We start from the raw sequence: 13,103 nt of genomic DNA, 5'->3' as shown, positions 1-13,103 counted from the left end.
CCGGGGGGGCATCACAATGGGAGCAGGCATGGAGGTTTTTATCTTGTTGAAACGCTTGGACCCAAGTGGATTAATAAAAGCTGGGAGCCACTTCCTTTCCAAAAATGTTAACCCACTTTGATCATCCCTCAAAAAGGACACATTGGTGCTATGAAAGCTTTTCACAGTCTCTGGCATCCTGTCCCAGGGAAAGCATCCTCTAAACCTGTATCTATAAAAATCACAGCCTCCATCTTCATGTGGCTTACAGAAAGTATGAAATCTAGGGAGAGGCGAGAACAGAACCTGGGTGACTGTCCCAGAGCCGAGCAACCCCAACCTCTAGGACTAAGACCCCAGGTCACTGTGCGGACCCCCGGTGGCCGCAACTGCCCAGTCATGGGACAAGCTGGGGGGAGGGGCACACACCTCTTGGGCTGGTTCCACCGTCAGCTGGACAGCTGGGCAGGGGCTGGCGATCCCGGGCCCGCCAGGCAGTGGCGGGTTTGCTGGTGGCAGAAGCGTGGCGGTCTGGGTGGGCACACTCTGCGCAGAGACGGACACCGTGGCCAGGGAGCTGGGGAACTGAGGCAGGAGCTCAGGGGCGGTGGGCAGCAGCACTTCCGGCAGAGGCGGGGAGAGGACCGCAGCCGGTGGCACAGGCACGGTGGGGACCTGAGCGGCGACATCCACAGCATAGGGAGCTGGGTGGCCAAGCAGAATCTGGGGACACAGGGGACAAGATGCAAGTCAGGGCCGGTGCTGCCTTCACTGAGGGAGCCATGCCCAGGTGTATCTGGGAACACCCAGGCCAAGATGGGAACGCCCCTCTCCGGTCCACACCCTCCCCAAGGGGAGTCCCTGTCTCAGAGCACATTTGCCAGATGGAGTGAGCAGAAGCAAACAAACATAGGCATTCTCACAGCCCTTTCTGTGGAAGAGTCTATTTGTGTGGAAAGGTCAGGAACAGGGCTCTATGAACCTGCCAAGCTTGGCTGAAGGGTCAGAGAAGAGGACACACAAAGCATCAAAGCCAGGCCCCCACCACCCCTTGGGGCCCGCGGCAGCCTGCCCCATCTGGCCCTCTGGTCAGAGCGCGCGTAGGGCCTCAGAGTGCGCACCGACACCTGCCGCCTTCTGGAGGGCGACGGCGGCTTCGGCTTGGCTCTCTCACTGTTCTCATCTCCCTCTAAAAGCTCTTCGGCAGTAAAAGGTAAGACAAGTGGGGAAAGAGGAACCATGGACTGGAAAGTGCAAGTACCCTCTGTCTTCTTCCCCCATTCTGGAGGTGGGAAGGCTGAAAATGTAGAGGAACTTCTCACCTCTCAGGGCTGGTAGGAACAGCCACGTTCACTGGGCCTGCTGGCCCTGAGACCCTCTGTTGGCAGCCAGTGGCTGGGTCGGAAATACCAAGCCCCAGCCTGGCCAGTGGCCACTTCCCTCCTGGACAGACAGACACCCCAGCTGCTGCATTCAGGGGACCCCACGGGGTGGCCGGCCCAGCTCATCAACAGACTTTTGGACCCTTCCCCAGCCAAACAGCAGGGACAGCCACTGAGTCTGGCAGTGACCCTCACATGTCACAGGGCACCCCTCTGTAGCCACTAACTGTGGCCAGAAAGGCTCTTCAGGTAGGAAGGCCCAGACAGCAAGGTCCCCCTCCTGCTCCCTGCTGTGGCCCTCGGCTTTCTGAGAAACAGACCTGACTGTGAACCAGCAGGCTCTGAGCTGCCGCTGAAACCTGCTGGGACCAACAGTGCTTACTCAGGTGGGCCACAGGACGCACGCGATTCTTCCCACTCACTGTCTAATCAAACGCCACCCTGCTATCCAATATGTACCACCCCTTCCTTCTCTACACACAAAGCCCTCTGGAGATAAGACAGGAAGAAGTGATGGCCAGGAGGGACGGCTCACAGCGGGGCAGCTCACTCCAGACTGGATTCAGCACTAACAGCTGGGGGGCACCTGGCACCAGGGATGCTTCACCCCAGACCCCTTCACATTAGGGCCACGCCAGCCACTTTCCTGCGGAGGCTGAGGCTCGAAAGGCAGGGCTGTGCCACAGTTACAGGACTGACAGGGCTCAGAGCTGGGGTAAGGCCAGGCAGGAGGAGGTCAGGTGAAGAGGCCCACGTGGGAAAATGCCAGGAAGGATGGGACCCAGGTAAAGAGGCCCAGGTGCGAGAATGCCCAGGTGGGAAGGCTCCCATGCCAGCCTCTCTCTCCTCACTCAAGTTTGAACAGAATAGTCTGCAAGTCCCAAAACGTGAGTGGACTGGGTAGGGGTGCAGATCCCCGTGGGAAGGCCCCCCACCAGCGGGGCGCATATCCTGTGTTCCAGAGCGCCCCTTCACAGCCAGCCAGCATGCTGCCACGAGGTATCCACCTGACCTGACACCAGGACATGGCCCCAGGTCCCACCATGACCACCCTTGCAGCCAGCAGTGCCATCTGCCCCCAGCCCCCACCCCACAATTGGCCTCGCTTCCTCACCCTCCCTAAGATGGGGTTGTCACCCTGCCTCATCCTGACAAGGTGCTCTTTGAAGGGCAGACCTCAGACAGACGCCCTGTGCCCCAATGCCAGCCACACCAAGGCTGCCAGACCGGGCCTGGGTGAGGGCAGGTACAAAGACACCACAAGAGCAGGGGCCATAGAGCCGTGGGAAGGGAGGGACACAGAACCTATCAGGCACGGACTCCTGCACCTCCTGAGCATTCAGAACACGGAGGAGACGCAGATGCCCCACGCTGGCGCCAGCCCCCACCTCCCTCAACCTCACACACATCTCTTCCTGAGAGGGGCCACCCCGGGCAGAGCTGCCTCCTTGCCTGGCCCCCAGCTGCCCCTCAATCAAGGTGCTCAGGGGTAGCACAGGCCCAGCGAAGGGAGCGGGAGGACAGAGCAGCCAAGAGTCCTTTGCATCTCTGGGTCCTGAGGGTCCCCAGACGCTGGGAGGGTGAGCCCCTGCCCAGCAAGTGATTACCTGGCTCCCTGGTGCAGCAGCTGGAGCAGCTTGTTCAGGAAGGTGGGGCTGGAGGGGCTCAGGGCGCACAGGCAGTGCTGGCTGCGGGGGCAGCACAGGTTGTGGGGGCAGCGTGGGTTGTGGGGGCAGCGTGGGTTGCGGGGGTAGCGTAGGTTGCGGGGGCAGTGCCGGCTGGGGAGGGGTGGCCCTCACATTCTGCACCGTGTGGTGGGGGGAAGGAGGGACATCGGTGGGTGCCATCTGTGGGAAGGCCACTGGGTATACAGGTTGGGCTGGGAGCTGGGCCACGGCAGAATGAATGGACAGGGCGGCCACGCCCGGTGGGGCTACGGCCAGCAGGGGGATGGTGGCCGGTGCATTTGGCACAATGGTCCTGCAGGGCACGGCCAGGGGTGTCCCAGGGGGGTGGGGCAGCTTCACAGCCTGCAGAGGCAAGGCTGGGGACGCAGCGGGGAGTGGGGCAGCGAGGCTCGGCAAGATCACGGCTGGAGAGAAATACTGAGGCGGTGGCACGGGAGGCACGGTCGCAGTCGGCAGGTCTGGGAGGGCCGGAGGGAGGCCGTCGATTCCCGCCAGGGGCGTGATGGGGGGCACAACAGGAATCGGGGGCATCTGAAAGAGACACAGAAGTGTGTCAGTGTGGGCCCCAACCAGGGTCCCTGACCACAGCACTTCATGCAAGGACAGCCACGGTCACTGGGGACGAGGGGACATGGGATGAAGAGAGCATGACCCTTTCCCTCCGAGACACCTTTGTGTAGCTGCTGTTGAAGGGAACCCAAAGATAAACCCAATAGAAGCAGAAATCCCAACCATGTAAAGCTCTTCAAATAGAAAAGGAAAGTTGGCAGGCTGGGAATGACCTGCTAGATCACCCCTGGTCCAGCGCAGGGAGATCTCCCTGTGTCCACACACACGACAGCCCTGCTGGGGGCTCTGAGGGAGTCAGGGGCAGCTCACACAGTGTGAGCAGCAGGAGCAGTGACCACGAGTCAGAGGAGTGACTTCAGAGCCCTGGAGAGTTTTCATTTGGAAGGGCTGGGACTGCCAGGGCCACCAGACTGGCCCTGAGCATCTGAAATCACCTTAGCCTGATCCCTGCAACATGCACAAATTCAAGTTGAAACCTAACTTCTCAGAGGGTTCTCAGAGAAAGCAAATCTTTGAGCCACCGAAGCTGGCTCAGGGGACACCCCTATCCTGTCCAGCATTCCCCACAGCAGGGACTCCCGAAACCTCGCCTATATCTTCTCAGCAATGCATGTGCCTCCTGGGGGTGGCTGACACCCAGCGACGCGGACTTAGCATTTCCATCTTTGACAGCCTTCTTGTGCATGCTGGTGTGTGTCACGGCCTACACCTCCATGCAATCAAGAAGCAGCAAAAATGCACATGAACTCCTGTCTGTCTGAACGAGCAAGATAATGATTTCACTAGACTCTGAAGCTGCCTAACGTCCTATGGTGACATCTGGGCCTGAGCAGGGTGAGACAACACAAAAGAATCTTCCAGGTGGGGCTTGTGAATCACAGGAACACGCGCTTGCCCCATCTTCAGAGTGAAGCACACTTCTAGTCTGGGTCACCGAAGGCCTCGGGAACACCTAGAATCCTCCATGCCATTTACCTGGGCAATGGTGCCCTGGCCCTGGAATCATTCTGCACCAGTTACATGCAGTCGGGTCCCTCGAGTGATGGACAGTGTCCCCAGAGAGAGACAGCAGAAGTCACTTCTGCTGTGTGAGTCGAGCCTTGCTGGCTGGGCTTCCCTGCAGTCAGCAATGCCACAGGCTGGCTCTGGAACTCCAAGGAGCCACATGCCGCACGGCCCTGGGGGAGCTCCACAGGAAGAATGCTCCTCTGAGGCAAACTCACCTGCTTTCTGTGCCAGCCCAGCAACCACCTCAAGACTGCTGTCCACAACCTTGGACTAACAAGCCTTTTCCTATCCTGGATGAGCCTGGGCACATGGGTACGCTGAGGGCAGATGGGCATGTTGCTGGGAGGGTGCCGGGTGATGGGGTGCTGGGCTGCCCGCCCTCCCTGAAGGACCCCATCCGACACTCACAGCCCAGAAGGTGTCATGGCCTGGGAGGACCAAAAGCAGCCTGCCAGGTTGGGAGAGAAGGTGAGGCTGGAGGGCAGGAAACAGCAGCCAAGCCACCCACCAAGGGATACATGGCTGGTTGTGTGGGTCCCTGGAGCGTTCCTGGTGCATATGACTGTGCACAAAGCCCACGCTGCCCGGCCCAGACTCCCCAGCCCAGCCCCAACTCCCTGGCCAGCCCGACCCCAGGTCACAGGTCACATGCACAGACAACCCCCTCTGTGGGTGTCCTGGTGCACCAGCCAGAGCCTGGCAAAGCGTGCGCCACCACTGATGGCAGCCATCAACCTAGAAGTACCTGCGGAGGGACCTGAGCAAGCGGCTGCAGGGGCGCCTGTGGCATCTGGAGGGGCTTCAGCTGAGCAGGGGCCCCGACCTGGGAGGCTGGAGCCAGGTACGGTGGCAGGTGGGGGGGCACTGGCTGGAGGGGGCCCACGGGCTGTGGGGCCAGGACCTGCGGCAGGGGTGTCGGCTGGGCCAGCGGAGGAGGCTGGAAGAAGAGAAGGTAGCTCCTCTTAGACCACCAATCTGCCCAGACAAGCGCACCCCACTGGTTACACACGACAGGATATCAACCTTCAACCTCACATGTACACGGACACACTCACATTCACACATACCTGCACACACACTTGCACAGTCACACATACACACATTCAGATAACTCCAGTCAGCCTGGAGCCACGACACAGCAGATCTTGCAGAGATGTTCTGAGTGAGCAGAGCCTTCCATGTGCAGGGTGCTGCAAACGCTATGCACGCACGCAAACGCACACACACACGTACAAACACACATATACACATGCACATACGAGAGTTACCCCCATCCCTCGGCCACACCAAATACCTGGGGGAACCACAGAGGATGTGAGCGAAGGGTCTGAGGGAGGTGCTCACAGACCTGGGCCCAGGGGCCAGCAGAGCTGACTGCCTGCCTGGAGCAACAGTGGCCACAGGAGGTGCCACACTCACCTGCTGGCCGGGGGGCGCTGGCTGGCCTGGACCTGTGGGCAGCGGGGTGCTGGGCGGCGGCAGCACGGGGGCGAAGCTCATGGCTGGATCCGGGAAGTGCTGCTGGAGGGGCGGAGGGCAGGCGGGGGCTGGGACGGAGCCCACCGGCAGGCTAGGCTGCAGAGAGCACCACGGCCACACTCAGCAGCAGCTCTCGGCCACCAGGCCCCCTCCCAGGCAGGGGCAGGGTAGCCTCGTGTCATCCCTGTGCCTGGTCCTCACCAGGGTCCCTCTTCCCAGGAACATGACAGCAGAAGCAGTGAGGCGGCCCTGGGCATCATTCATAGCAGTGAAGGGCCAGGAACAGCACAGTCCCCAGCCCAGGGGCGCCCGGGCACGTCAGCCCCACAGAACGTTACACAACCACAACAAAGGCCAGCACAGGGGCTTTGCAGAACCGTGGAGAAAGGCTCCCGAGGACATTAAACTGGGGAAGCTCACGGTCCGTATGACTGTGACTACGTCAGATGAAAACATATACACAACTCACAGACGATATGAAGCGAAATGGGCCCTGGAACAGCGTGTGGGCAGTCCGGCAGCGGAGCGAACACAGACCACAGAAGAATGGGAAATCTAAGCTCTCAGAATGGGTATTTGCTGCCATTGAGGAATTGCTGCGAATTTGTTAATTTGTTGGTGTAATAACGGGATGGGGCTTTGTTCTCTAAGAGTCCTTATTGTGCAGAGGCGGAGGCTGAATCATTTACAGGGGAAGTGTCTTGCTGTCTGGGATTTATTTCAAAACAATGAGAATGTGAGGAGCAGGCGGGGCTACAGAGGATCGTGGCTGTCCCACCCTGCCACGAACGTTCCCTCCCGTGCGGCTCTCTGGATCACATGAGTGACAATATGCCTGAAACTGCTCTCCTCACTTGTCTTTCGCGGTGGGTGCTTTATGAAAGGCAGCGTGGTGTGAGTGGCTGGAGCAAGTGTATCTGGGATCGAGCTGGGCTTCTGGATTCACCTGAAGCCAGGGAGTGGAGGATGGGCCTGACTGGGCCGGACCATCTGTCTACCAGCTCTGAGCACTGTGCACAGCCCAGGAGCTCGGGCAGGGCCTGGCAGCCTAGGAGCAAGTGGCCTCGTGCTCCCAACAGCCCCCAGGGCGGCCTGGCAGCCCCACGGCAGCTGCTCCTCCTTGGCTGCTTCTCCTGCTTCACTGGGCGCTGCAGGCACATCACCATGGCAACCATCCCAGGAAAGGCACAGGGGTGGTAGGGAGAGCCCTCAGTGCACCTGGGGACTCCTTCCAGGCCTCATCCTTTTTGAATAAGTTGTCTCTGTGTCACTGGGTAGGAAGACTGAGACTCGGGCCCCTGGTCCAAGGTGACTGTACCTGTGATGTCCCTGCTCAGGTATCTTGGCTTCCAGGCTGATGCTGACACCAGCAGCATCACCCAGGCCACAGGAGAGGGACTTGAACCAGTGGGAGCCCAGGCCAGGAGTGCCTCATGTGGCATCACATGGCACAGGAAGCCCTAACCTAGGCTGAGGAGGAATGAGAGCCAGACAGAACATTCCAGTCCAGCCCCAGTTCAGCCAATCCTCAAAGCCAAGAACCACCACTCTGGAGCAGCAAGTAGCCTTTTCTTTTTTTTTTTTTTTTTTAATTTGTTGTAGAGACAGGGTCTTGGTTTTTTGCCCAGGCTGGCCTAGAACTCCTGGGCTCAAGTGATCTTCCTGCCTCAGGCTCCCAAAATGCTGGGATTACAAGCATGAGCCACCACATCCAGCCTCACCTTTCCTTAAATGAGGTCTTTCTGCTGTTTAAAATTGTATTTCACTTCATTTTGTGAAATGAAGAAAACGCAAATGCAAATTGCAAATGAGTGCTGGGGCTGCAGTCAGCAAAGGCAGACTCGGCAAATAGCTTCAACTGCTTTTCCAAAGGGCCTTTCTACACCCTCCTGACTGAGCAGACCTGGGAAGGGCGATCCCACATGCACGGGTGCAGCAGGGCAGCCAGCAGGACAGAGAAGGCCAGAACAGCCCATGTGCCCACGCTCGGACGGCATCAAGAAGACGGGCCACAGTGCTGAGTGTGTGAGCGACAACCAGCATAGCCAAAGCACCAGGCAGGAGCTGCCCGCTAGGGAAGAAGGAGCTTGGCCCAGAGTACACAGTGGCTGCACGTGTGATGTCCCTGTTGGGCTTCTTGGCTCACACGGGAGGTGAAACAGCCCACCCCATAAACCACCCTCTGAGGCCGGACACAGTGGCTCACACCTGTAATCCCAGCACTTTGGGAGGCCGACGAGGGAGGATCACCTGAGGTCAGCAGTTCGAGACCAGCCTGGCCAACATGGTGAAACCCTGTCTTTACTAAAAATACAAATATTAGCTGGGTGTGGTGGTATGTGCCTGTAATCCCAGCTACTTGGGAGGCTGAGGCAGAGGAATTGCCTGAACCCAGGAGGCGGAGGTTACAGTGAGCAGAGATTGCGCCACTGCACTCCAGCCTGGACAACAAAGCAAGATGCCGTCTCAGATAAATAAATAAACAAACTACCCTCTGAGGGTACCAATCTACTGCCTGGGGCTCATGGGCAACCCCTCCGTGGCTGGGCACTTGGGACTGCAAAGAGCAATTGTTTTGCTTTCTTTTTTTTTTTTTTTTTTTTTTAGTAGAGACGGGGTTTCACCGTGTTTTGCTTTCTAAAGTGTTTTGAAAAAATCAAAATAAAAAAATACATGCCGAATGTGACCCCACTCATCTTAGTCTTTCCCGTGGGAATCATCCCGCACGCGTTGTCACAGCCCGAGGCTCCATCACTCTTTCGCCACACGTGCTCTCCGAAAGTGTTCCCCTCAGCCCCGCCCTATTTTCATAGCTCTGACTTTAACCGCTATGCAGTATGTGGGAGAGAAGTGCCAGGAGCCCCTCAGGAGGCTGGGCAGTGAGATCGAATCTCAGGTTTCCTTCTTACAAATGATGCTTTTCCGTGATCTGTGGAACAGTCTGGGATAATGTCGCAGACCCAGGGCAAAGTCAATGGGTATCATGACTGTGGCTGTGGGCTGTCACCATTATCACTGTGCCCGCCCCCCAGGGGGAACCACTCAGCTCTATCACAGCCTCCCAAACTCTGGGTGTCCTGGGGTCTCTTTTCCAAGAGGGTGTCTTTCCTATCTAATAGGTCTTTACAGGAACATCAGGGCTACTCGGCCAGCAGTTCCACAGCTGGCAGCAAGGACGTGGCTTTCCTCTGGGCCTGGCTTTTGAATGTCTCCCCAGGGGAAGTGTGACTGGACACTGACCACAGGCCACTTTTAACGCTGACCACAGTGCAGTGCAGCCTGGACAGCCCATCATAGAATTCAGAGCCCTCAGGGCCCTCAGAACAGATAGTGGGGATGGGGAAGGAGGTGGGAGTGGCACTCTGACTCACCGCAGCTGTGGGCTGCTGGTAGGCCCCCAGCGAGGGCATGCTCTGCGGCAGGACGGGCCCCTCACTCACAGGGGGGCTGCACACACACGGGGCCGGGGGCGGCGCTGCGTCGGCAAGGGAGCCAAGCACCACGCTCTGCTGGCTGCTCTGCGAGTCCGAGTACACGGTAGAGCCCTGGCCGCTGTCGAAGGTGCTGTCCGCTGGGGAGGACAAAAGCAGGACTTAGAGTGGACATCTCCAAATATCACATGAACGAACATTGGCTCATCTGCATAGTTTCTTCTGCAAAATAAAGGTTTGACTGTTTCTCCAGATCACATAAATAACCGGTGCATACTGTTTATACAATTGGCTGCTACAGAACTATACTTGGGACGCTGTCACTGTGCCTCACTCCAACACTGCCCATGTCTGGCCAGCATGATGCCAGGGCAGGTACATCGTGCCAACCCTCCCACAAGACAGGTACCCACAACCAGCCCGCCACAGCCTGGGGGGCAAGCACACAGTCCAGCTCTTAGGGGAACAAGGGGCTTGGGAGGCCAAAGGAATGTCCGAGGTAAGAAAAAGCTGATGTTTTCACTGTGTGGGACCGAGGTCACGGGACCAGAACTAACTTGGCTGGAAAATGGGGCCAAGGTGTCCGAACACCCACAGAGAGGCCTTGAGAGGGAAATGCACCCACCATTCCCCTGTGCAGTGGATGCAGTGGCAGGGGTGGCACCAAGCGCCGACGGCCTGAGCTCCCCCAGAGGCCTCACATGGCTCAGGCTGGCCTGGCCCCCATCAAACCCAAACAGACCCACCCGCTAGCAGAGGCGCAGACAGGACCCCGGTGTGCCTGGAACCATCTTCACCTGTGGGGTCATGCCAGCCGAGGGGAAAACGAAACCCTGTCTGAAACGGTACTTTGGGTTTACTGCTTCCAGAAGCCAAAAGCTACAGAAACTTTAGAATTTACCACTTACAAACGCCACGCTATTTTCGCGAGGAGCTGCATTTCAGACTATTGTGTCCATTTATAATTTAAACAAAGGGGAAATCCCGTTGGCTTGGCGTTAAAATAACTTTTCCCAGGAATGGATACAACCTACTGTAACCTAGGAAGACGTAAGAAATGCTGAGGTTTAATTGAGCAAAGCCAATCAGACAGGCAGCTCTGATTTTTAATGAGCTGAGTGGTCATAAAGTGCTCATTTCCACTTGGAGAGGGGAGGGGAAAGGAGGATGGGGAGGAAGGGGAGAACATGTATGGACCCGACAAGTCTCAAGTAGAGCGATTCTAACCATATGTGTAGCATTTTATTTATTAATTTTTTTTTTTTTTTTTTGAGACAAGGTGTCACTGTCATCGGGACTGGACTGCAGTGGTGTGATCACGGCTCACTACAGCCTTGACCTCCCAGGCTCAAGCAATTCTCCTGCTTCAGCCTCCCAAGTAGTTAGAACTACAGGCATACACCACCACACCTGGCTAATTTTTCTATCTTTTGTAGAGATGGGGTTTCGCCACGTAGGCCAGACTGGTCTCAAACCCCTGGAATCAAGTGACCCACCCACCTTTGACTCCCAAAAGGAGCCACCATGCCCAGCCCACATTTTACATGTTTAAAGTGAATATGTGCTGAGCACAGTGGCTCACGCCTGTAATCCCAGCACTTTGGGAGGCCGAGGCAGGAGGATCATGAGGTCAGGGCTTTGAGACCAGCCTGGCTAACATAGTGAAACCCTGCCTCTAATAAAAATACAAAAAAAATCAGCTGGGCATGGTGGCACATACCTGTAGTCCCAGCTACTCGGGAGGTTGAGGCAGGAGAATCGCTTGAACCCAGGAGATGGCAGTTGCAGTGAGCCAAGATCCCACCACTGCACTCCAGCCTGGGTGACGGAGCGAGACTCCATCTCAAAAAAAAATTAAAAAATTTAAAAAATAAAAAATAAAGTGAATATGGGCCGGGCACGGTGGCTCATGCCTGTAATCCCAGCACTTTGGGAGGCTGAGGCGGCCAGATCACTTGAGGTCAGGAGTTCAAGACCAACCTGGCCAACAGGGCAAAATCCCATCTCTACTAAAAATATAAAAATTAGCCGGGCATGGTGGCACATGCCTGTAATCCCAGCTACTAGGGAGGCTGATGCAGGAGAGTCACTTGAACCTGGGAGGCAGAGGTTGCAGTGAGCTGAGATTGTGCCACTGCACTCCAGGCTGGGTGACAGAGCAAGACTCCATCTCAAAAAAAAAAAGAAAAAAAAAGTGAATGAGTTCATTACTTACACAATTAAACATTTTAGAAGACATTTTTGAAACTATTGGCAAATGTGCTACTACAGTCATCAGCTGCTTAAATGGAGTCACCAAGGAAGCCCCCGCTTGGTCAGGACACTTGATGGGCAGTTTAAGAAAACACAAGGGAAAACTGTAAAAACTGACATACTGCTGCATCTTCCAATGCACTAATGTGTGTCTATGTGCCAATCTTGTTACACAGAGCAGGTTCTTCTTGGATTATGGGGTTCCTGCTCTTACCTGGCACACCCGAGAGCAAGGTGCAGAAGGCTATGTGGGGTGCTATCCATTATGAAACAGAAGGGGATAAGGGTGTACATGTGTGCACACATGTGGATGTGAGTGTGCAAGTGCATATTCACGTATGAGTGCAGACATGTGTGCATGTATGTGTGCATGTGAATGTGTTCACATTTGTGGAGGGTATTCACATGTATACATACATGTGTCCATGTGCATGCAGGGTGGGCATGCATGTGTACACACACGTGGGGCATACATGTCTGTGTGCAGGTGTTCACGTGTGAGTGTCCACATGTATGTGCATATGTAGGTGTGCCTATGTATTTGTGTGTGTTCTATGTGTGCCTGTGTGTGTTCTATGTGTGTGGTAGGCTACATGTTTTATTATTGTTTCGTATTATTATATTTGTATTAAGATACAAAATTTTATATTAAAAATTTGTAATTTTGTATTAAAAATACAAAATTAGCTGGGCGTGGTGGCTCACACCTGTAATCCCAACACTTTGGGAGGCTGAGGCGGGCAGATCACAAGGTCAGGAGATCGAGACCATCCTGGCTAACACAGTGAAACCCCGTCTCTACTAAAAATACAAAAAAATTAGCTGGGCGTAGTGCCGGGCGCCTGTAGTCCCAGCTACTTGGGAGGCTGAGGCAGGAGAATGGCGTGAACCTGGGAGGCAAAGCTTGCAATGAGCTGAGATCCGGCCACTGCACTCCAGCCTGGGCAAGAGAGCAAGACTCCATCTCAAAAAAAAAAAAAAAAAAAAGTGTTTTTGAGAAGCATGGCCATGGCCTCTGCACAAAACACACAGAATCCTTCTCAGTCAGTCTGGAAGTGGGCCTGTCTGCAGAGAGAACACCCACACCTGAACTGCAATCATCAGTCGGTCAATGTCTCCATCTGATTTTCCCACAGTGGATCAAACCTGAATTAGACTATCTGACCACAAGCTAAACATATAGAAATATCCTCAAACTATGTCTCTTCAAAGTTCAAAAAAAGATTTTTAAACTCCCATCCTAGAAATTGTTTAACCCACAATTATGATTTAAAAGTGTGTGTGTCGTGCTGTGTCGGACATGAATTTTTTCT

At 55.7% G+C, this 13,103-nt stretch overlaps 1 protein-coding gene across 33 annotated transcripts in view; it reads right to left on the bottom strand.

Moving 5' to 3' along the window:
- Window positions 1-13,103, bottom strand: part of WNK2 (WNK lysine deficient protein kinase 2) — a 140,243-nt gene that overhangs the window by 58,093 nt on the left and 69,047 nt on the right. For 32 of the 33 annotated variants that reach the window (XM_045372957.2, XM_074017877.1, XM_074017880.1 and 29 more), the window contains exons 9-13: window positions 9,478-9,677; window positions 6,047-6,202; window positions 5,373-5,564; window positions 2,969-3,580; window positions 409-702 (exon numbers count right to left, since the gene is read on the bottom strand). In XM_045372957.2, coding sequence (XP_045228892.2) covers window positions 409-702; window positions 2,969-3,580; window positions 5,373-5,564; window positions 6,047-6,202; window positions 9,478-9,677 — 1,454 coding nt within the window. The remainder of the gene's footprint in view (window positions 1-408; window positions 703-2,968; window positions 3,581-5,372; window positions 5,565-6,046; window positions 6,203-9,477; window positions 9,678-13,103) is intronic. The other variant, XM_045372952.2, reaches the window with a different exon arrangement.

Source organism: Macaca fascicularis, chromosome 15, assembly GCF_037993035.2.
Source record: "Macaca fascicularis isolate 582-1 chromosome 15, T2T-MFA8v1.1".
NCBI classification, from domain to species: Eukaryota; Metazoa; Chordata; class Mammalia; order Primates; family Cercopithecidae; genus Macaca; species Macaca fascicularis.
The sequence above is the reverse complement of the archived record's forward strand: the minus strand, read 5'-3'. Positions and strand labels throughout refer to the sequence as shown.